General features: G+C 42.2%; 1 protein-coding gene across 1 annotated transcript in view; it reads right to left on the minus strand.

Moving 5' to 3' along the window:
* Positions 1-23,894, minus strand: part of LOC108794663 — a 51,878-nt gene that overhangs the window by 24,501 nt on the left and 3,483 nt on the right. The window contains exons 2-5 of the mRNA XM_018565747.1: positions 19,933-20,001; positions 7,064-7,093; positions 5,700-5,774; positions 4,439-4,521 (exon numbers count right to left, since the gene is read on the minus strand). Coding sequence (XP_018421249.1) covers positions 4,439-4,521; positions 5,700-5,774; positions 7,064-7,093; positions 19,933-19,991 — 247 coding nt within the window. The 5' untranslated portion in view covers positions 19,992-20,001. The remainder of the gene's footprint in view (positions 1-4,438; positions 4,522-5,699; positions 5,775-7,063; positions 7,094-19,932; positions 20,002-23,894) is intronic.

The following is a 23,894-nucleotide window of genomic DNA, read 5'->3' on the forward strand; positions in this document are numbered from 1 at the left end:
GGGTCTGTTTAGACCCCTAATATTTCCCCAAAGCCCCTAAAAGTAAAGTAAGAAATAAAAATATTTAATAAAAAATGAATTTATAAATAAAAATATAAAAAAAAATTAAAAAAAAGTTTATAAAAAACAACATTTTCGGTATCAGTTTCGGACTGACTTTTTTTTTTCCGTTTTTGTTTTTAAAATTTCCATTTCGGTGCATCTCTAGTTAAAAGTTTGGTTTGCCTAAGATCTGAAGTGAATGGGATCACAAAGAGATCCTCGCGATATAGCAGCCTTAGCTACATTCACGGTGGGCATAATAGTGGGGTGGTTTTGAATGGTAGACGGCACCTGGATGGAGCACCAAGGATGTCCCGAGAGTGGGGCAACTAGAAAGAGTGTTATATTGAGATACACAATTTAATAAATATCAGAATGCCTACACCAATTAAGAATGTGAGCTAGGTGAATTGCCAAGTAGCAACGGTAGAACGTCAGGGAGTGCCACACCGCCAACGCATTTGGGTCGTCGTAAAATTCTATGTTGCAGTTTGGCAGATTTATCAGTCAATTCAAGTTTGGGGAAGATAGATTGGACGGTACGGAAAAAGATCGATATGGATGGTGAGAGCCTGCACTAAAAAAAAAAAAAGTATAGCAGTCTGGGGAGAATATTTTGTTTTCATCTCATCCAAGAAAACATACCCTGCGGCCATGTTCATAAGTTTCTAGTAATCATTGACAAAGAGGGAAATTCATGGAGAAGGTCAATGATGGGTCCCCAAGGAGGTGGATACCCAAGTACTTCAACGACTGGGGAGCCCACAGAAAAATAAAATTGCTTATAACTCTAAGGAGTCTGTCCCCAGACAAAGATATGTGTCTGATTTCTGTGAGTTGATATGGAAGTTTGAGAGTTTCGCAAACGTCTTGAATTTTGAAAGGAGAACCGGAATAGAGATGTCAGGAGAAGCCATCCGCAAAACTGCTTGATGTCTGGTTTAGACCGAATTGTGGACATAAAAGGTTCCAGTGTCAGAACAAATATTAGAGGTAATGGGGGGCAAACCTGACAGGTGCCGAGATGTGAAAAGTGGGGGATAAAACTCCATTTAAAATCAGACTCTCGCAGATGGGCAAGGAGTGCAGAGTCTGGATCCAAGTAAGCATGTAGAGGCCTAGGCCCAAAGCCTTCAATGTCGGTGCAGAAACTCCCATTCTTTCCAACTGAACACGTTCGCACCATCAGTAGAAAGGAGGATGCACAGCGTCCCATGGGATAGGGCCAAGTGGATAACATTCAGGCTCCAAGTGGTATTATCCCTAGCTTCCTGAAGAGAATAATCCCCACCCGATCAGGGTGTATAAGATCACACAAGTCAGGTACAAGGCACAAGTACAGGATTTTTGCAAATAAATTGGTATCTACGTTTAATAGGGAGATGGGTCTGAAATTGGGACAAAGAGCAATCCTTCTTTTGCTTCAGGAAAAACACTGATACATGCTAGTAACGAATAGTAAACAGTGACAGTTCCACAATGAATTGAGGGTAGTAGTAAAAAGGAGGAGGAGAGGAGATGCAGGATTTTTTTTTTTTTTTAATAGTAAGGGAGAACCCTTTAGATCCCAGCCCCATTCCAGTTTGGGTGCACTTTAGAGCAGTCTCCAGTTCTAGGGATGTGATGGAAGCTTCCAAGGAGGGAGCTGGTATGATGCTCTAGGAAAGGCATACATTACTTTTGAACGTACACCTAAAAAAAAGGTGCCCGACGCAAAACAGAGGCCGATGAAGACTCATCGTGAGGTATGTTATATAGGTCTGTGTATTGTGCATTTAGTACTTGTTTTACTGTGCTGTGTTGCCTCCCTTTAGCAAGATATTTACTACATTGGTTACCGTATTCATAGAATGAACGCCTGCATTTGACAAGGAAAGTAAAGTCCATGAACCCATCACACTCGAAACCGCCGTTCCAAAGTAATAAAAAGGTGTGTCCTGCCGCTGGCCACCGCAATATTTAGCTAGTAGAATATATAGAGACACCGGCACTCGAAATAGTGAATCAGATATGTCTATTTATTGACTTACAAGCAGCAGAACGTGATGCACTCAATGCGACGTTTCGGGGTCTCACAGGATCCCCTTCCCAATCACTTGTTCTGCCTGAAGGGGATCCTGTGAGACCCCGAAACGTCGCATTGAGTGCATCACGTTCTGCTGCTCGTACGTCAATAAACAGACGTATTTGATTCACTATTTGGAGTGCTGGTGTTTCTATGCAATTGACAAGGGTCACCTTCACCAGGCATAGAGAATTTAGTTGTTCTCGCAGCTCTCCCAACTGAGCTCCGAGATGAGGTTGGACTCCACCACTCCATCACATAGCTGTCCATTCAAGGAGGCCCTGGGTGTTACAGGAAATGAATATCCACAACATGGCAGCATACATAGGGAGCATGGATGGCAAACCGCCCCATTCAAGGCAAGGCAGAGGAGAACTCTGACCGAACCAAATGTGAGTAAGGGAAAGCTCTGCTAGAGCCAATATGCACCCGGGGTGGTTGCTTTTCCTCAAGGCAGATAAGAAACCTCAGGGATAGATGGGGAGGGAGGGTCCCATAATAGGACAACCTGGAGGTTAGTCCTAGGACAAGCCCAGGCATGTAACCCCCCAGGTCCACTGTCCCCGATTCACAGGGGAGGACACACTGGGAGGCCCCTGCAACTAGCACGCAGGCCTATAGAGAAAATAACAAAAACGGTTACGATGCTCCTGTTAGGCCGAAGGAAACACAATAAACTGAGGTGGTGGGGCGGTACAGCCCCTTTTATTTTAACTACCTCCCGGCCAGCCGCTGTGTATACACGGCCTGCCGGGAGCTTCTTGGATGTAACTGGGCGTGTATACACGTCCTGTTACATCCGCCCGCTCGGGCGCGGCGCGAGCGGGAAATCCCCGCTATTTGAAAAGAGGCAGCGATGCCCGTTAATATACAAGATTATAGCATAATGTAAAAAAAAAATTTCTCAAAATTTTCAGTAATTTCTCCTGAATATAGTAAAAAATAAAACCCGCAGTGGTGATTAAATACCACCAAAATAAAGCGCTATCTGTCCCCAAAAAATGGTATAAAATTCATTTCAGTACAGCGTTGCGTGACGGAATAAATGTCAGTCAAAGTACTGCAGCGCTGAACACTGAAAAATGGCCTGGCCAGGTAGGGGATCTAAACACCTGGTCTTCAAGCGGTTAATTGTGGATGATGTGTGTCCTGTTTGGGTGGGTGGATTCCCTCTCTCTAGAAATCTTCATTTCTAAAACATAGGTTGCAGTAGGGATCTTCCTGAGAGAAGGTGAAATGTGCTCTTTACCCAAATGATACAAGAAGAACCTGAAGACTTAGCGATACCAATCAGATGTGTTCATGATCACTGGAAGGCCAAACAAGAAAACCTGAGTGAAACCTATAGACCTCAGCCGGTTTCAAAGCAGACCCAAGCAATGAAGACCAGAATGCCCTATAAAAAAAAAATACTGGGATTTGACAGGTTTCCAGATTAGGTCCCTCTGTAAATATTGAAGTCACCAACTGTAACAAGTTTTTAGTTAGTTTTTTTAACCCTCCAAATAGAATTAGTTAACAGACTATAAAAGTTATTTATTTATATGTGAAAAAGGTGTTTGGGAGTTAATGTCAATAGGTTAATCAATAACAGCTTGTAATCCAACAATTCATAGGTTAGCTAGCCAAAAAACTAAAATAATTGGAACAAACAAGAAAATCACCATTGAAATTTAACATTAGTTTTAGAAATTAAAAGTTGCAAATGGAAGGTTTCTATGAAGAATGCCGTCACTAAGGCCTCTTAAAAGCTGGGATTGCTGTATATATATTACTACTGTATTTCTACAGTATTTTGGTGCAAGGCCTCTGGTTCTAGGTGTTCTGTTCTTAGTGAGCCTTTTTTTCTGAGTTAGCCACATTTAACCAGTAGACGTCCAATATGTTACAAATGACGACACCTTGGATTTTACACTCGACTCATCTAAAGCCTTGATGAATGGGATATAATAAAACCCTGAAGGTGTTGGCCATGATTACATCAGTCAAAAGAAAAGCATCTTCGAATTAGAACATTTTGTGTGAAAAAGGGATGGAAATGCATAAGCACAGACTCCATGGAAGTAGATCCTAAAAATTGACTGGCACATTACAGTAAGAGGGTCAATCCTTTTTAAAGATAAGAGAAGGCTCTCAAAAGATGTCCTATACAGTAACAGCAAGCTCAATTACATAGGAATTTATCATTGCAAAATCTGTAGAAACTAGAACATTATATATGTATCTTAGTATCCCAAAATTAGAAGTTCCATGACAGAATGTCTGTTTTACCCATTGTCCTGTTAAAACTTGAAAACAATATGAATGATGTATTTTGCATTGTTCACTTACTGTTTTGAGAAAATTGGTATCTCTCACAGTACTCTTCTGGCCCACTCGAGTAAATATGTTTCTTCCCAAAGAGTTCTTCAAAGCTGTTAAAAGAATGCACAACATTTATTCATAGAGCAACAAAGTTCCATTACTCAAGCCAGGAGTCGTACATTAGACTTAATTTTGATACCATTCAGAATCCATGTCCATAAGTGGAGTGAGGAGTTGTCGAGTAAAATAACTTAATATTGCAGTGCACTCTACTAGGTGTACCTTCTTAAAAAAGGGACCCAGTCACCAACTTAAAACCCAGAACAAACAAGTAATACAAATATTTACTTGACGCGTTTTATTTTGGTATAAAAACTTTTCTTTATTTTTATTTATTATTATGAACTGAAAATGTGCCATTGAATTTGCTAGAAAATGTGATTTGGCAATACCCTAGCACAGCACCCACCTCTCCTTGCATGTCAAAGCCCTTTCCTCTTCTGGGAATTTAGAATTACTCTGCGAGCTGGCCCAACTACTTCTCACCAATCCTACATAAAAACTTTTAATGTAGGTGCTAGCGGAGGAGCAAAGAAAAATAATATTGTATGTCACTTGTCTACTGGGGCTGTTAAAAGCAGCATTTGCATGTCTTTTGGAGGTCTACACCAGGGAGTTTTTTTTACAGGTAAAACAATGCCTAAAATAGATTATAACGGGAAGATTGTTGTGGAAACAAATGGCCATATAAACTATGCGAACAAGAGGTTTAGCTATTGTTCAAACATCAGAACATATTTTGCAGTATGAAAGAGTAAGAAACTTAGCCTAAAGAAGCAGCAAGACACACAATCATAGTGAGAAAAAAAAGTGTCATTAGAAATACTAGTGCTGCATGTAAGATCAGACACTTCCGAAATCACTGGACACATACTTGTTATAGGTCAGTGTCTCTATAGGCAACAAAGCAAGGACTATAATAGTCCTGGAGCAGTCACCGATAAAAATAAAAAAAAAAGATTTCAACAACATGGTGGCTACCTACTCCACCCTGTAGACCCAACCTCCATTGCTGCCCTAGGGCTGGATGGGGTGTTTTTTTTTTTTCTTTAAACCTAAAAAAAAAAACTGTACATGTGATATGTTCTATAACCATATATGCATTATCATTTACCATACATCTAAATAAAGATTTCAAAAGAAAAAAGAAGAAGCTCACAATAATGCATAACTCATAGTTCTACTTTCAAAGAAAAAAAAAAATACAAATATAACGCAAGAGCCTTACCTGCTTTGATCTTCCACATCTCGGGGATACAACTCAGAAAATGAGAGTTTTTGACTGGGCTTGTATGGATTAATGCTAGGAAAGAAAAATAAAACTTTAACTTACAGCATTCTAACAAGGTTGCCTGCAAACCAGATATTTTTACTTTGACAGCTCACCATCCTGCTTATGAATATAAGCTGTATGGGGGCTGTTTGTGGTATGTTAAAAGGATAAGGCAGGGAGCCAAGTTAAATAAATTGAGGTCATTTTACTGTGCTACCAAGATTTGGGGGGGTCTCAGACACACAAAAGACAAATTGCTGAATAGTAAATATATTTTCCGCCATCTAGATGTGCCTGTTCATACGCTATGATGATAGTAACACACTGGTGCCCACAAGTGCAAAGCTCGGGTGCTATTTCAAAATGACAGCCAGGTAACCAGCATTTGCCATAAGGAAAATGTAACAACACCCCTATATTTCTCTCATGAATTGTTTAAGAAGCCAGGAAATATGTACAGGCAGTCCCCGGGTTACATACAAGATAGGGTCTGTAGGTTTGTACTTAAGTTGAATTTGTATGCAAGTCGGAACAGGTACATTTTTTAAGTGTAACTCCAGCCAAAAAAAACATTTTTTAGTTTTGGATAGCATAGGAAAGGGTCACGTTTGTTTTTGCTGTGTTCCCATTGTTCATAAGATTATAATATAATTTAAAAAATGTTTTTATTTAAAATGACACCAAAAAAGTTTTTCTACTCTTAATTTTATAAACTTTTTTTTCTTTTTAATTTTATTTTTTTCAACTTTTTATTTTAATGCTGAGAGCAATAGCCAGCCTGCTATAGGATATTTCAAATTGCAATAGCCAATAGCAGGCTAGCTATTGCATCTGCCCACTGCCAATCAGCAGAGGAGGGGCCTGAAGGAGAAAGTTCTCCACTGACAGCGGGCGGGTGCAATAGCCAGCCTTCTATTGGATTTTACAATATCCAATAGCAGGCTGGGTATGGCTCCCAGCCTGCAAAGGAAGGGGAGGCGTGGCCGAAACGGGGGAAGGAGGAGGCGCGGCCAAAACAGCAGTGGAGGTACGGGGGCAGCGGAGGAATGCATCGGTCTGTGTCCCCGCTGCCTCTGCCAACACGTGGGGAGAGCAGCGGGGATTTGAAGGGACACCGGCCGCTGCAGCCACAGTTCTCCTAAATGTGCTGGCGGCTGCCGGTACATTTAGGAGAACTGCGGATTTCGGTCCGTAAGTAACGGGTTGTCCGTAAGTAACGGGTTGTCCGTAAGTAACGGGTTGTCCGTAAGTAACGGGTTGTCCGTAAGTATTTTATTAAATAAAAAAAGAAAAAATTATAAAAACCAAACCAAACTTACTCTAACAGACGAGGAATTCCACTTGGTTTCCTGATGAAACAAAACAAATTTAAAAAAAAAGTTAGTCTGAAAAGAAAGAAAGGGGAAAAAAAAAACATTTAATAAATGTAAGCCTGAAGCTAAAGCTCTACTGAAGGTACTAGCTGTAGTCTCAGTGATACGGATATTGCAAAAAAAATATTTTGAAGTAAAAGTATTGGTGTTTTCTGTATGCATCTTCCATGATGAGGAGTAAACATTGTTTTAGTTTAATATGAAATACTGTACATCAATATTGCATTCTCAATTTCAGCCAGTAGGTGCAGATTGAGGCTTCTTTTCATGTTTTCCAGTTTACTCTTCCCTCCTCTAGAAACATGACAGTTGTTACCAGATCTGAGTTTTGCAAAGAGAATTAAAGAATTAAATTGGTGACTCACAACCCCTCATCACTTTCATACGGCTGCCTCCAAAGTTTGACAAAGAACCCAGAGGGCAGACACCTTCTGCTGTGATCTCCCATCAGACAACAATTTGTCGCAGATGCACCATGTGTTAAATGTTTGTAAAACAAAGAACATAAAACAGTATAAAACATCAATTTGTAAAAAGTTCTTAAAAAGGAGAACCATGTGTGACAAACTGTCACACGTCGGCTCTACTGACCGGGAAGTGAGCAGAAACATGGTCTCCCTGCAGTGACGGTCAGTCACGGCTCCGCTCAGGGATCCCCCCTCATTCCTCCAGCTCTGACGGAAGGAATGGACGGGGAGGGTTGGGCACAGCTGGCTCTGCTTCTAGATAAGCAGGGCCCGCTGTCAATCAGCAGACTCGGTGGATCTTGATAGTATTGTCGGGATTTGGCTCGGCTGTGGTGCTCTCAGTATATAGCGAGCAATAGCCCACTATATACTAATCTTTGGGTCACGGGAGAATGTTAGTATATGTATACATAGTTAACCCTAACTATGGGATTAAAAAGTTGTGCCATAGTTTTTAAGGGTTTACTTAGGGATTAGGTTATATTTTAAGGGTTGGATGAGTTGAGTGTTAAGGCGAGTGTTGGGTTAAATAGTTCTCTTATAAAATTAAGGCAATATTAAAGACAAAAACGTTTTAAGCTTTTTCAAATGCTGATGAAATCACTTACAATGGATGCTGCGTCTTGATGTTTGAAGTTTTAGTTTCCTGCAGAATCAGCTGGTCTCAATATCCTGTTTTATGGTGGCTCCTTTCCCTTGCAGGACCCTATGTGTATGCTAGTAAGCTCTGTGTGTGTGTGTCCATGAACACACAGGCACAGCAAGACAAACCACTACTTTTTCCCTGCTCCCCAGTCCTCCCTTCTCCATCCTAGTAAATAGAAAGCTGCTGGAGACTATGATGTTCATTGTGACCCTGTAATGGACAGGAAAATCAGGGAAGTGGAGCTGAGAGAGTTTTAGTCAACTGTTTGGAAACATGATGACCAAAAATTGAAGGAAAGATTTTGCTGGACAAAGTAGATTTGTTTGATTTGGATTCTTTATTGAAAAAAAAGGTTTGAGAGTTTAAATACAACTTTAAAATTAGCCCCAAATCATTTATAAACCTAGGGGGAATCTTTACTTTTAAAATCAATGTTTTAAATATTTTTACTATGCATGTACAATCTTTAATTTTACAAACAAAAACAGTTAATACATGCACTCGTGACAGGTTATCTCCCTTCCTGCCACAAGGCAAAAAAAGAAAAGCAGGAGGATTAACTCCTCTCAAATTCAAATTTATACATTTGAACTTAAAAGGATAATTAAAGCCTCCCGTTTTTTTTTTGCATAGCTCTACTGCTAGCAAGCAGTAGATCTATGCAAAAAGAGTAAAAAGGAGGAGAGACACAAGGTAAGTCTATGCACGCATGCAGGGCCAGCCTTAGGGGTGTGCGAGCAGTGCGGCCGCACAGGGCGCCATGGCAACAAGGGCGCCGTGCGGCCGACACAGCTCGTCAGGATTTCCTACTAGGAGGCCCAACTTTGCATAAAACTGCTGTATTTTTCCTTTAAAAAAAATAAAGTTTTAGATTCCTAATTTTCTAGTGGGTTCCCGCAACATCATCTAAGCGGCTGCTGTGGAGGCACCCGTGTGTGCTCATTCCCGGCCGTGCCACACATATACACTTACAGCCCTGTGGCAGGCCATGCCCATCCTCTCTGCCCAACAGTTTGTTTGATGACAGAAGGAGCCTATGTGACTCCTCTGCCATCAGTATCCTGCCCCCGCAACCAGCTCGTTTCTGATGCACGGTTTTATGCGCATAAATCAGGTTGCACGTTTTTGTGAGCAGATTGCAGCTCATTGATGTTAATGAGCAAACGCGTGCAAAACCATAGCAAATGCACGTTTTCAAGAGTTTCCTATTGAGTCTATGGGGCCAAAACAAGCTGTAATATGCCAAAAAAGCTCAGGATGTGAACAGGACCATAGAAATTTTAAAAATGTTTATCGTTTTTTTAGGACAGAAAAAGTGCTACAAAAACGCTCAGTGCGAACCAGGTGTTAAAAAAAAGGTAAAAGATGCCCCAAAAAAAAAAAAAAAGGTAAAATATTACTACTACTTTAAGCTATAGAGCTCTGTAAATAACAGTGGAAAGCAGAAATCACCAGCACTCAGTAAATATCTTTGATGTGCATTTAATCGGACCAATCGTCAATTGTCATGTACAAAAGAGCGACGTTTCCGGGCCGCATAGGATCCCTTTATCCTATTTTGTACATGACATTTGGTCCGATTAAATGGACATCAAAGATATTTACTGAGTGCTGGTGATTTCTGCTTTCCACTGTTTGTTGCACGGTGCCATCCGTGATTGTCACTGCGAGCACCACTACAAGTACTTGGACCGGGAGTGCTGTGAGGAGTGCAGAGGGACTTACTACAGCTTACTTAGGTTTCTTTCTCTGTGGTCTGTAAACTACAAGATCACACTTAACTCGCTTCTTCCCTCTCTTATAAAACATGGCCTTCCTCCACTGTCACCAAGGTGTGGACTAAGATACCAAGCTAATGATCAAGGCTGCATGAATAAAGTTGTTCAGCATACTTTAGCAGATGAAACGTTACATCTGAATATTTTACCTCTTACAGTCGAGAAGATTTTGACCTACAGTTGCACTCAGACAACCGGTTTGACTTTCCCTGGATCAGGACAAAGAATTAAAAACAAACAAATCTTACTGCTCTCCATTTCATCTTCTACAGAAATATTTAAAATTTTATGTCTAGGCCACACGCACGCACACCGACCTTGTCTCCTGCATTGGTTTGCTGGAAAAGATATTGATGTATGCACGTGGCGTGGGACAGAAAGGGATGGGCAGAAGGTGGAGTTCTGTAGACCAGCAGGCAAAACTGGCAACCATCTTTGCACCACTGAAATCCCCAACAGGACCCTAGATGCACACTGAACTTCTGGCAGATCAATAGGTATTTTTCTGTACTTGCAGCATTTTTGGAGGGAATAAAACATGGGAAAAAGTGCACGTACATAGCCACAGCTATACTACAAAACTATGTTTTTGGTAACATTCTACTGCTGACCCACAAACGCACTTAAGTTGCTGTTTTATATTTTAACAGCAATTAACAAAAGTAAGGGATGCACCGACACCTTTTTCAGTATCGAGTACATATTTTGTTTTTTCGGTACTCGCCAATACCGAGTACCAGTGCCTTGTGCCCCGATTATCAGTAAGTCGGCCGGCGGATTATGACCCCCCTCCCCCGGCTTCCTGATTGCCTGTGAAGTTGGTGTTTTAGCGAAAGAACAACGGCTTCAGAGGCTGCCGAGCTTCCTGGCCAATCAGGAAGCCGGGCGGTAAGTCATAAGGTGCCACCGCCCGGCTACCCAATTCATGCCCCCTCGGCACTGCCGGTCAGAGGGAATTCTCCCTCTAAGCGGAAGTGCCAGTATCGGAGCTAAGTATCAGAGCATTTGGGCGAGTACTCGCCCAAATACTCGGTATCAGTGATCCCTAACCACAATATCATTTTTGCATAGTACAATCCAACAGTGTAATTTGCTGAAATCAACTTGTTTTTTTGGCCATGTGTCCATTCTTTCTCCAAGACACACCATGGATAAGGAGGTCTGAACAAGGAACAAAAAAAAGTTCACTGAATAGAGCAAATCTCCCAGCTAGGATCACACAGTTTGTTTTGCAAACCTTGATTATACTATGGATGTGGTTTGAACAGCCACGGTTTGTGAGAGGGTCGTGTCCAGGCAGTTGAATATAAAAGTACTGTTCCACTGAAATTACCAACACCTAACATTTTAAAAGATTGTTAACCTATTTTGAATGATTTGTCATTGTTTTTTTCCAGTTCCCCCTCAATATATCACATACTGATAGAAAGAACTTGCACCATTCCTAAATGGCTCACAAAAGGTAATTTTTCCTATGTAGCCAGATAATGGTAACAGATACATGTAAGAGTATGTAAATGCAGCAAAGATACTAGCCTGCCTGAGCTATGTATAACAGACATCTCAACTCTCCCGGACGCTCCGGGAGTCTCCCGCTATTAGATAGCGGCTCCCGGCCGCCCGGGAGAGAAACAGTTTCTCCCGGAAAGGTTTAAATCTGCTCTATCAAGCAGATTAAACCTTTCCCTGCGATCGTTTTTTTTTTTCTTTTAGCTAATGCACCCGCCCACTGCTGCTGTCAATCAGCAGAGGGGGACCTGAATTTTTCTATCAGGTCCTCTTCTGCTGATTGAAAGCAGCAGTGGGCGGGTGCATTACCTAGTTTCCTATTGGCTATTGCAAAGTGCAATAGCCAATAGGAATCTAGCTATGCAATCGTATGCCTTTTTTTTTTTTTTTTAATTCTGACGACTGCCCCTGTCAGAATACAAAAAAAAAAAGAAAGCCTGCAGATAGCAAAAAAGCTATTGCTTCCTGTGCTATCTGCCATCATTTCAGGGGGTGCTCTCTCCCAGCCCCCCCTAACCTCTCCTCCGTGGATGGGGGGAGAGCACCTCCCGGAAATGAGAGGGACACCTCCCTGAAAGTGCTTCTTTCAGGTTGGGATCCCTGGTATAACAATAAATTAAATATAGCTATTATATGTGCTAGGCTAGGAGTAAGTATAGCTAGTGACAGTCAGAAAACCACATTGTGCAGGATAAATTGGTTATGTTGAAGGGTATGTTTCCATGGTGCCTCAAGTGAATGAAGCCATAGGCATTGTGGTTACTATGGCAACACCTCTAGGGAGCTTCTATTCAAAACGAATTCCCACTGGAGCCATGAAAATGGTTTTTCCCCCAATATGTTTTCTGCTTATGGGGGAGGGAATTCACAAAAAGCAGACAGTAATAAAGACTGTTAATACCTATAAAAACAGATGTATACATGTAAGACATATGATCTAAGCTGCATGAAGGTGTATTTAAGACACTAAATAAATAATTGCAAACCTTAAAGCATTCCATATCTGGATCGGGGTATAAAGAAACAGTGCAATTTGTTATAATTGCTGACTAAAATAATAAGCAGCATGCACACTTTCAGGAAAATGCTGAAAGAAAATAGAAATTAAAAACACAATATTAGTTACAAGCGTTTCTATGCAACTTTATTCTACAACGCTTGTAAAATAAGCATTTGTTTATAAAGACCTGGCAATGACAAGTACCGATGTCAGTAAACCTATTAAAGGTTTGTTGTAATAAATACAATACTCGTTTTATAACACTTCATGAAGGAGAAACGTGCCGAAGGACAGACATTTGTTAAAGTGTTTTCAGAGCACAGCAGCAGGGATTGGTTTAGGTGTAATCTTGGCTTCAGCCAATGCACATTATTATAATTCTTTTCGGAGACTGAGCACGTCAGCATTAAAACACGGTAGTATTTACAAAGAGAATTCATTTTTTCAACTGGCAAAAGATATTAAGCACATTGTAAATGTCTTGATAGGACTAGCATGAAGTAGACAGGACAGCATTCCCAAAGAGAAAGCCTTCCACCTTCATTAGAGAGACATTTTTTTTATGAGATGCACCGATACCAGTTTTTCAGTATCGAGTACCGATATTTTTTTCCGGTACTTGCCGATACTAAATACCGATACAGGAAGTCCCATTAAAAGGAAGCCAGGCAGCATGTAATGACTCGCCACCCGGCTTTCTGATTAGCAGTGAATCTGTCCATGCTTCTCGTCACTAGGTGACGAGAAAGCATGTGGAGCAGACTTCCTGGCCAAGCAGGAAGCCGGGCGCCGTATAATAACGCAGTGCCTGGCTTCCCGATTGGCCAGCTTCCCGGCCAACCAGGAAGCCGGGCAGCGAGTCATTACACGCTGCCCGGCGTCCTGATTGGCTGGGAAGCCGGCTCCATGCCCCGCTTTCTGATACCGGAAGCTCAAGTACCGGGCTAGGTATCGGCGCATTTGGGCGAGTACGAGTATTTGCCCATATACTCGGCATCGCTACTAGTATCGGTACATCCCTACTTTTTTTCCCAGGAAATGTTACTCGACCTTTCCTGGACAGCATAGGAGAGATAAAGCAAGGGACATTTTTAAAAAAATCATTTAAATAAGATTCTGTTGTCTTGATCAGACAACAGATTCACAGTCTAATGACGGAATAGAATGTAAATCTGTTAAGTGGCTGCTTGACAGACCCACTCTATTGTGGTTCTTACTCTCTCCACCCAGAAAGAGGAAGTGGATCTAGTGGAATAAACCATCACAATCTTTTCTTTGAGATTCCCCAGCCGCCTGGATAGCAAGTAGGCTATCTGAAGCAAATCTAATAGGATATGCTTCTTTAGAAGAGGCAATGTTAAAGCCGGTCTTAAGAAACCATTTCAAAGAATCACCTTGACAATTTAACCTACACAATTCAGATCCCTTGGGGAGGTCAGTTTCATCCCTCCCACCCATATGTCACTCAGCTAGTGGAGCGGGGGGAAAAAAAATGAAGAGCACACAGATCTCAGCATTTTAACAAATGGAGCTCAACATCTTGTTCTCTTAGCATAAAAACCTAAATATGTTGAGTACGGAGCACTTTTTACATTTTCTAACACTGGATGGAAGAATTGGGTACAATTAACAGCCGCACAACTTATTTAATTGTACCCAATTCTTCCATCCAGTGTTGTGGATTTGGGGTTTTCATGAGCTGTAAGCCATAATCATCACAATTATGACAAATCACGGCTTGAACTATCTTGCTTTGCATGTAATGAGTATCTCATATATTAGTTTCACCTTTTAAGTTGCATTAGTGAAATAAATGAACTTTTGCACGATATTCTAATTATTCGAGTTTCACCTGTATATCAGTGTACATTTGCTGTCCCCTCAAAATAACTCACAGCCATGTCTAAATTGCTGGCAACAAAAGTGAGTACAAATTGTCCAAATTGGGCCCAATTAGCCATTTTCCCTACTTGGTGTCATGTGACTCGTTAGTGTTACAAGGTCTCAGGTGTGTTAAATTTGGGTTTATTGCTCTCACCCTCTCTCATACTAGTCACTGGAAGTTCAACATGGCAACAGATCTCTCTCTACCCATCTATCTCTGAAGAAGCCCAACAGAGGGGTCAGAGTTTGACTGTGGTCAACAGTTAGCAATAACTCTCTACCAAAAAGTAGTTAAAAAGGTCAAATAGATTAAAAGGAGAACTATGAGATGAGTGATTTCCACTCAGCTCATAGTTCTAGCCGACCTGTGACAATGAGACTGTCACAGGTCGGCTCAGTAGATCGGGAGGTGAGCGAACACATACCAGGTTCGCTCACCTTCAGATCCTGTCACGGCTCTCTGCCGTGACAGGGGGAGGGGCTAGATTCCCCTCTCCCCGCTTCGATCTGCCAGCTCTGACTGTTGGAACGGACGGGGGAGGGGGCGGGTACAGCTGGCTCTGCCTCTAGATAGGCAGAGCCAGCTGTCCCTCACGCAGCTGGGCGGATCCCGTCATCTACGTCGGGATCCGCTCCGGCGTCTCAGTATGCCGCGAGCTGTAGCTCACGGTATACTGAGCATAGGGTAACGGGAGGACGCTAGTTTGTGTCCTCCCGTTACCCTAAGGAGAACTATGGGGAAAAACACTGACCCCATAGTTCTCCTTTAATTGCCATGCAAGGGCTTTAGACACCATTTTATAAGTTCTGAATAACAGTTGACATTTACAGAAGCACTCTGTACCAACTATATGGCATCATAACAAGAAATTTAATATCCATGGTTAAACAAGTACAATGTGTCAAGCAGTCAACATGCCTAAAATGAGAAATACTGGGTCTGTACTAAGCCAAAGCAGTTTTTTTTTTAAACATTACAATTATGGTGTTGGGTGGAAAAAGGCCCTAATCCAGACTTAGACATAAGTTGAGGCCCCAACTGCAGCCAGAGCCTTGGAAGCAATGGATGCCACATGAAGGGACAATGACTGAAGTAAGTCAGTTAAGTAAGCCAGCTGCTTTGCCCTGTATAGGCAAAAAAAAAACTTCTTTTAGCTGCGACAGATAAAAACTGAACATACATGTTCCCATTTAAGGCTCTTCTAAAGCGGATTAAACATCTGGGGCGAAAAGCAAAGGCAAGGGTCAAATGGGGGGAGAGAATTATGTTGTACCTCAACAGATAATACCATCTACAATGATTACCCGAAGACCTCTTTAGCCCACAGGGATTCTTTTTAAAAGGTGAAAATGTATGATTTAGATTTATTTTTTAACTACAAAAAGGTAAAAAACAAAAAAATAAACTCCAAATACACCTTCACAGAAAACACACTATTGGCTGCTTTAAATACTTAAAAGGCAAGTGCAGGTCCCACCTACACAAATTTTACTTTGTAGGATCACAACCAGTCTTTCTACAGTGGCAGAAAGTATTATATAAATAAAACTGCTCAGCCACATGACAAGCAGTCTAAAAATACCCTGCAAATTGAAAGCTCTCATCTCAGTCTAGGTTCACACCTGCACTACACCGCACGACACTTGGGACGCACGTCCCGGGATCGCATGGTCCTGCACAATGCATTGTGCAGGCTCATGCAATCCCGGGACGCGCGTGCGATACACAACGCTCGGCTGCACGGGCAGAATCCTGGCGGGAAACCACGCGATCCGCCTGGCGCGACTGGGGTGCCATTATAAAATAATGGCACCCACATCGCGATTGGTTCACACCTTAGCGACTCCTGACCGCACAGCAATCCGAGGTGAGGTGTCGCCTAGGATCTAGTATCCACACTACCATCCTGCAGATAAACAATGTGTAGCCAATTCACATAGTGTAATCTGTACACAGATCACCTGCATAAAGGGAGCACTTGTTCCAGTTTAACCTTGCGATCATGTCTATGATTAACAGCCACTGATTAAAGGCAGGCAGGAGAAGAGAGCTTCACGACTACTGGCCAATAAAGACCGATTGGCTGAATAAATAAAAACCACAGGAACATGACACGAATAACATATACGAGTAAATAAGTGCCTGCTCCTTCATTATGTCATTTGGATTGGTGGCGTTAAAGAAAATATGTGATAAGAGAAACAAAAGAAGCTTTCGCTGACTTCCTCTGAAAATTCTGGCTGTGCTCATGACGACTTTGATCACGATAGCAAAAAGGAGAGTAACTGTTATACATATAGCAAATCGCTATTACACAACTGTCACCCAGTATTCAAACATTTTTCCAATAAGTCCAATTCGAAAAATGTGTGACTCATGGGTAAAAGCTGCATGAATTTTGTGTGAAAAGATTGATTAGACCCCCAAGTGTAGACCACAGCACTTCACACAAGGCACTTTATTTACAAAAAAAAAAAAAACACTGAATGATTTTTGCCTTTTATATCTGCCTCAAGTTAAGCTTAGAGGGGGGAAAAAAACAAAAGAAAAAAAAACCCAAGCATATGAATGAGGTATATTATGATGCTGTACATGTCAACTACAAAAAGGTTAGAACAAACTACCCAGGACACATGAAATGTCACAACTGCTTTGATGTCTCATTCATGCTAATCAATAACAATTTGTCAACTGCTGCACTGCGCAGTCACTAGCGTCTCAGATTCCATGATTAGTGCTGGGATGCGTTTGCAAGTCTAGAATAACTCTGCAATGAGAATATCCTGTTCTTTAACCTTTTGCCGTCCGCCCGTAGTAGAAAAACGGACACGCACGGGCAGAAAAGGCCCGATCAGTGCACACACCCGTTACCGGGTGTTACACATATAGGCGATCAGCGGGTCCATAGCCCGCCGATCGCCTATATGTGCTCGTTTGCCCCCCCCTGACCCCTCACCTTGATTCCCGGGATCCGCTGCCCCATCTTGGATCCCGGGACCGGCTCCGAGGGCGTCAGGAGGAGGAGGACGGGAGATCAGCTCCTTGCTGATCCCCGTCCGGGCTGTGAATGCAGAAGTGATGTGTATTACATCACTTCCGCATTCACCTGTCAGTCATCTGGAGAGAGAAGAAGCTGATAAAGCAGATCTCTGCTTCATCAGCTTCTTTTGGGGTCCACAGGTGATATTAGGGGTCCTAGAGACCCCTAATATCTCCATATCGCTCCAAGTATGCTATGGTGATGCTTCAGCTCCAATGCAGGGATGTGGAACAAACAGATAAGGAATTCTGACCCTTTTACCTCAAGCTTTGGCAGCATGCTTGCCCTAGGTCTGTCACTCAAGACAGGGTCACTTTAAGAGAAATGGGTGAAGTTCGTCTCAAGCTGGCCAATATTCTTCAAGCGAAACCATGAATTATTAGTTTGAAGGCACAGCCTGCCATTAGTTATAGGATCAACAGCACCGGAGTCTGGAAACAATGCGTGCAGGCTAACAAGTGCACCAATGTTATTGCAGAGGCACTTAGACGGGCAGGGGTTCTTTGCAAGAAAGTTTGCTTGATCTTACTTAGAAACCTACTTCTAAGTTCAAAGATCAACCCTAAACATCTTACCCTAGACCAAACATCTGCACGACTTGGATTTTCCTAGTACATAAACACAAAAGGCTTTAAAAGCAACCCTGTTGCTAGAATAGGTGGAGTAGAGAAACCCTATAAAATGAAAAATCGGAATACTTACCTCTCCAGCAGTTGGTAAGCAAAACCTTTTCTCAATTTAGGAGCTTGGGGAACTTCTGGGTGTGATACCTTGTGTACCCCAGTCTGTGTTTTGTTTTCTCCGCTGGCCCCCATGTCACTGCAGGACACAGTAATGACATTGGAGCCAGTGTCTGGAACCACAGCTCCAGCAAGGGACATGCTATCCAATGTGTGGAAATGTTGGATAGCAATACAACCAGAAATTTCACTCACTGCCTACTGGAGAGGTATTTCCTATTCTCCCCTATACAGTGTGACTCAGTTCACTTGGGTTATAAAAAAAAAAAACAAACAAACACAAGAGGGTCACTAAGGATATGGAGATCAAAAGCAGGAAATCTACAGTGTCTTAGTATGAATGTCTTCTCAATGTCTTAACATAGGTGTTGCTCTATAAAACACCGGAGTTGTTAAACGGCTGTGTAACTGAAGGGTAACTGAAGGGTTCACTTCTTTTAACACGATTGTATTTCAACTCTTTTTCCCACAGCAACATTTCTGGGCCCTTTGTAGCACCAAAACCTTGTGTGTACTCCAAATGTTTGATGCTTTCACTTTGCTTTGAAAGAAAAAAAACAAAAAACAAAACTTTTGTTAAAAGGAAAAGTAAACTCTCCCTTCTACCAACAAACCTCAGACCTTATTGATTTTTTTTATAAATGTATTCTAAAAGGCCAGTATGGAAATATTTGCCATCTTAAAGAGGATATGCCCCTGCTCTTCCTGAAGCCAGCACCATTTTAGCGCTTTCTTCCTTTGTCTATACTTCGCCCAAAAATGATATCTTCTAAAAGTACAGCACACGCACAGAGGAACAGAGCTACACCTTGGTGAAGCAAATGGTTTATCATGTCATAGCAAGTATCGATGCAGGGATCTGAGTCTGACCCTTTCCTTTTTAAGATGGCAAATATTTCCATACTGGCCTTTTAGAATACATTTATAAAAAAAAATCAATAAGGCCTGACGTCATCCCGAGTTCTGTGAAGATACCAGCCTGGTGAAGATGATGGAAAGCAATCGGAGCTGCGTAGCTTTGCAAGTCTACTGCCAAAACTCCACAAGGGGAGGGCTTTGGAAGGACATAAAAGTATTGATAGCATGTATATATAGGGAACTGTTATTTTTGGAAAAGTTCCAGACAAGAGTTCCCTTTTTATGCCTTTTTGTGTATGGGTGTCTAAAAGTGTATAACACGCAATAGCATTGTGGGAAGCAACCATGATGATCAAAGTGCATCACTTTCCATACGACAAGATAAACCAAGGCTGTTCACTGTAATTTGTCTATTACAGTACATTACTATCCGCGTGATGCGCCTTAAAAAACAATAACATTTTAATGGACTAAAGATTCAGTGATCTGTTAACCTTCATATTAAAAAAAACGCACACATACATACACATATATGCCCTGCACTATGCACATACTGTTCTCATTTAGGCTGGAGTCACATCTTTGCATTATTTTGAAAACGCATCTCAATTAATGTGAGATATTATCAAAACATACACCGGTGTGTCATAACGCATGTAGTATGTTTTGATCTGCATTCACATGCAATACACTGCAACACATGTTGAAAATGCACATTAACGACCACTGACACGTATTTTGATATGCTTCCATTTATTTCTATTTATTATGGGAACTGCATCTGCGGAAAATGCATAGTTGTGAATCCAGCCTCAAAAGTTGTATATTTCACCAGAGAGCAAAGAAATATATAAACATATTTGTAAAATAAAGAACAAAAAATTGTGCTTACTTCTTATTAAGAACAGGTTTCTGTTGCTGACCCCGGGTTACTTTCACCCAAGATGACATAGTAAAGAGCCTGGAGAGAAAAAAAAAAACAGTTGATTAATTTAATACATGCATAACAATTATATTTCAAAATGAAAAACACAAGATTTTTGTAATTTGTACTCACTGTAAAGTCTGCTTCTTGAAGTTCTTTAACCCCTTCATGACTGAGGCCCTTTTTTCATTTTTTGTACCCATGTTATATTCCAAATTTTAGGCCTGAAAACATGAGTTGATTACCTGATAACTCTGTTTCCAGGAATCTTCCAGGACAGCCATTGAGATATAGGCACGCAAGATGAGTAATGACCCCAGACAAATGGTTTATTCTGTTGCCTACAGGAACAGTAGGACACCAACAACAACAAAAAAAGCTGTTGGCCAGCCAAGTATAACCTCTCCAATTCCCATAATGCTTCAGTTTTTAGAAAAGCAGTATCAGGAGTAGAATATATAAACACAGAGGGGTAGAACCTATGTCCCTAATGGACAGAATCAAACAGGTCTAGTAGAATGCCCCTTGGAATTTAATCTTTGGAGAACTATGAGGTGAATTACACTTATCCCCATAGTTAGAGCCGACATTGAAACTGTCACATGTCGGCTCTATTGATCGGGAAGTGACTGCAAACATACCGCCACTCGCTCACTTCCCGATCATCTCCCTGCAGAAGCGGTGACTGTCAGTAGGGATCCCGCCCCCCCTCCTTCATGAACTGACTGGAGGGATGGACTAGGGAGGTGGCGGCCACAGCTGCTCTGCCTCTAGATAGGTAGAGTTTACTCTCAGACAGCTGGGTGGATCTAAACAGTACTGGCAGGATCCGACCTGGCTGTGGAGCTCTCAGTATATAGCGGGCAATAGCTATATGTCCTCCCGTGACCCTAAAGAGAACTATGGGGGGGGGTAGATTTGAGAAAGCTGATTTAATGACCAGTCAAATGTCTTCAAGAAAAATAGTAGTCACAGTAGTCAATAGAGGTTGTACAAGCAGAACTATTTGAGCAACACCTTGTACGAGCAAACACCTTGTACTAAGGCAGTTACTAGGGAATAAGAAGTAGTCTTTGGGACAAGATTGCAAGAGCCAAAATGTGCCCCTTGATGGTACACTCAGGGCATCTGTCAGGAGTTTGATAAGCTGGGGTGCCCCCACAATAAAAGCCCAGTGTAATAATATATTTAAAAGGATCAACATGATGAAACGGCAACCACATTTTGGGGTTCCGCAAAATCCCCTTTTATCAGGGCTTCATAGACTGTTACATAGTTCCTCCCAGGAGTGTTTGGGCTCAAAGAAAACACATAGTGATAGATTGAAATGTCTAGAGAAGGGAAAATATTCAGGTCTCCTGTAGATATAAATATCTAAAAACACAATCTAAGATATAAAAAGAAGGGACGCACCGATACCGAGTATTTGGGCGAGTACTCGTACTTGCCCAAACTCTCAGATACCGGTACTGCCGGTCAGAGGTAGAACTACCTCTGACCGGCAGTGCAGAGGGAGCATGGAGCAGGCTTCCTTCACAATCAGGAAACCGGGTGGTGGGTTATAGCCTGCCTCCCAACTTGCTGATTGGTTAGGAAGCCAGGCTGCCTAGCAACATGTGAAGTCAGCTTCATAGCCAATCAGGAAGCCAGATGACACTTCATAAAATAAAGACTGGTTATCTTTATTGCCACTGAGAGGCCATATGATGGATACACACACCGTGCGAATGATGAGCGGCATCTGATGAAGTGCCTGTGCGTTGCGTTAGTTCCCTAGACGTCCATTCGTCTATGGTCCCGGATGAGAGGTGTACCCACCTGAGTCTGGTGGACCTTTCCATCTTGCTGAGTCTGCTCAGCACTTGTTCTCAATCAATGCCTATCCTTTCCGTTGGCGACAGTTGTATAGTGTTAACCATACATGTGGTAATCAGGGGAATTGTGCTTTTTTGTAACTGTGTTGTTCCTTCTTGCATATGGATCATGTTGTTGATCCTACTCTTTGTAATAGAAGTATATTTTAACTCAATTATTTTTTGCCTCGCATGAAACGCCATTTTTTGTCTTTCCTATATGTACTTATTGAAGGGGGTTGAGGCCTTTCTTTATTTCGTTTTGCGAGTGCTTGATGGGTCTGCGGTTGGGGTGCTGTTGGGGTAGTATATACATTTTTTTATAAATATTAAGGTCTGTAGGAGTCCCATCACCTGCTAGCCAGCCTCTATGTGCAAGTCAGTCAGACTTAGAAAATCTGCCAAGACCGTTGCTCTTCCCTATTAAAATGTCGGCAAGCTTACTCATCTCCCCCATCTCCACACTCCTCTTGTTCCTCAGTAACATGCATGACACTCAGTCAAGCGAAGCCATTATGTTTGTGTACCTCGTGACCCTCATACTTCAGGAAGGCCAGATGGGAAATAAATGTATCTGCCCCTCACTTATCTTAAAAGAAAAAAACAAAAAACACAAACGGGAAATTTTAGGTGTTCTTTTTAAATCCCTTCTGCTGATATAGTGATATTAAACTCAGGAGTTAAATCTTAAAAATGCATTCAAACTATTAACAACAATGTATCTTATTTGTGCATCACTCAGCTGTAGGTCCTCAAATCATCTCTGAATTGGTGCTGACACTGTCCTTTCTTCTGGAGGATGGCTACTTTGTTCCCCATAGTCCCTGTGTGTGTTGTAAAGTAGGGCTAAATCAACTAATCGATAATGAGCAGGGAGAAGAATGGAGGAGCAGAGCTGTGGTGGGGGATTCAACTGCTCTGCTCCTCCGTTCTCCTCCCTGCTGGTGCTGTTTGCAGCGGTCTGTGTCCCTTTCAATCACTGCTGCTCTCCCCACCTGTATCGGCAGAGGCAGCAGGGACACAGACCACTGCAGCAGGCAAAAGCAGGGAGAAGAGACTGCGGTGACTTTGCATTACCCCGTTCCTCCTCAGCCTGCACCCTGTCCCCCCCTCTTCTGCCGGTGTTCTATCAATCCCTCGGACTCATCCGAGGGATTGCTAGAACACTGGCGTCAAATCTCCCATCAGCGGCTGGAAAAAATAGCCAGCCTGCTATTAGATATTTTAAATTGCAATAGCAGGCTGGCTATTGCATCTGTCCACTGCCTGCTGTCAATCAGCAGAGGAGGACCTGAAGGAGAACTGATTGACAGGCAGTGGACAGGTGCAATAGCCAGCCTGCTATAGGCTATTGTAATTTAAAATAGCCAATAGGAGGCTGGCTATTGCTCCCAGCCACTGCATGTTGTATTGAATTTCAGCTGCCTAAGCAGACAGCTGTCATTCCCCAGTGAAGTGGAAAGGTGACACTAGGGGTAACATCACCTTAAAGAAAACCTGTCATCTCAAATGTGCTATCACATAAGGAGCTTGTAGTCCATCACGGGAGTGAGCTTGGAGCGGTGGCTACTTTACAACATACCAGGGACCATGCCCAGTGCTCCTTTTATCCATTACAGTCCATGCATGAACTATGCTGAAGACAAGTCTGGTTATTGCGGCAGGGGCTGTAATTGTTTACAGGGACCAGACCTAACCCTCAAATCAAATCATGGACTGAACTGTAATGGAAGAAAGGAACACCAAGCAAACTAACATGAATTGCCTAAAGCAGTGGTACCTAACAAGTCACCCGGCCCACTGTGCTCCGACCTATAGTTAGGGATAATAGAGGGCTTCAGAGCTAGAATAGCCAGTTGTCAGTGACAGCCACAGTCCAGAACTAAGCCTAGGTGCTGAAAATCAATTAGCTCCTGGGCTTCTGCTACCAAACGCTCTACAGAAGCACAGGCAGCAGGCAATGTCAACACAACACAGAACAATTACTTTATACTGTTTACATTGGCAGTGAAAAGAGATTGTTAAAATGTAGGCACGGGTAAAACTAAAGCAGCTCTGTCCAGCGTCTCCCTGCAG

Source organism: Nanorana parkeri, unplaced genomic scaffold, assembly GCF_000935625.1.
Source record: "Nanorana parkeri isolate BGI_ZX_2015 unplaced genomic scaffold, ASM93562v1 scaffold883, whole genome shotgun sequence".
In the NCBI taxonomy this organism is placed as follows: domain Eukaryota; kingdom Metazoa; phylum Chordata; class Amphibia; order Anura; family Dicroglossidae; genus Nanorana; species Nanorana parkeri.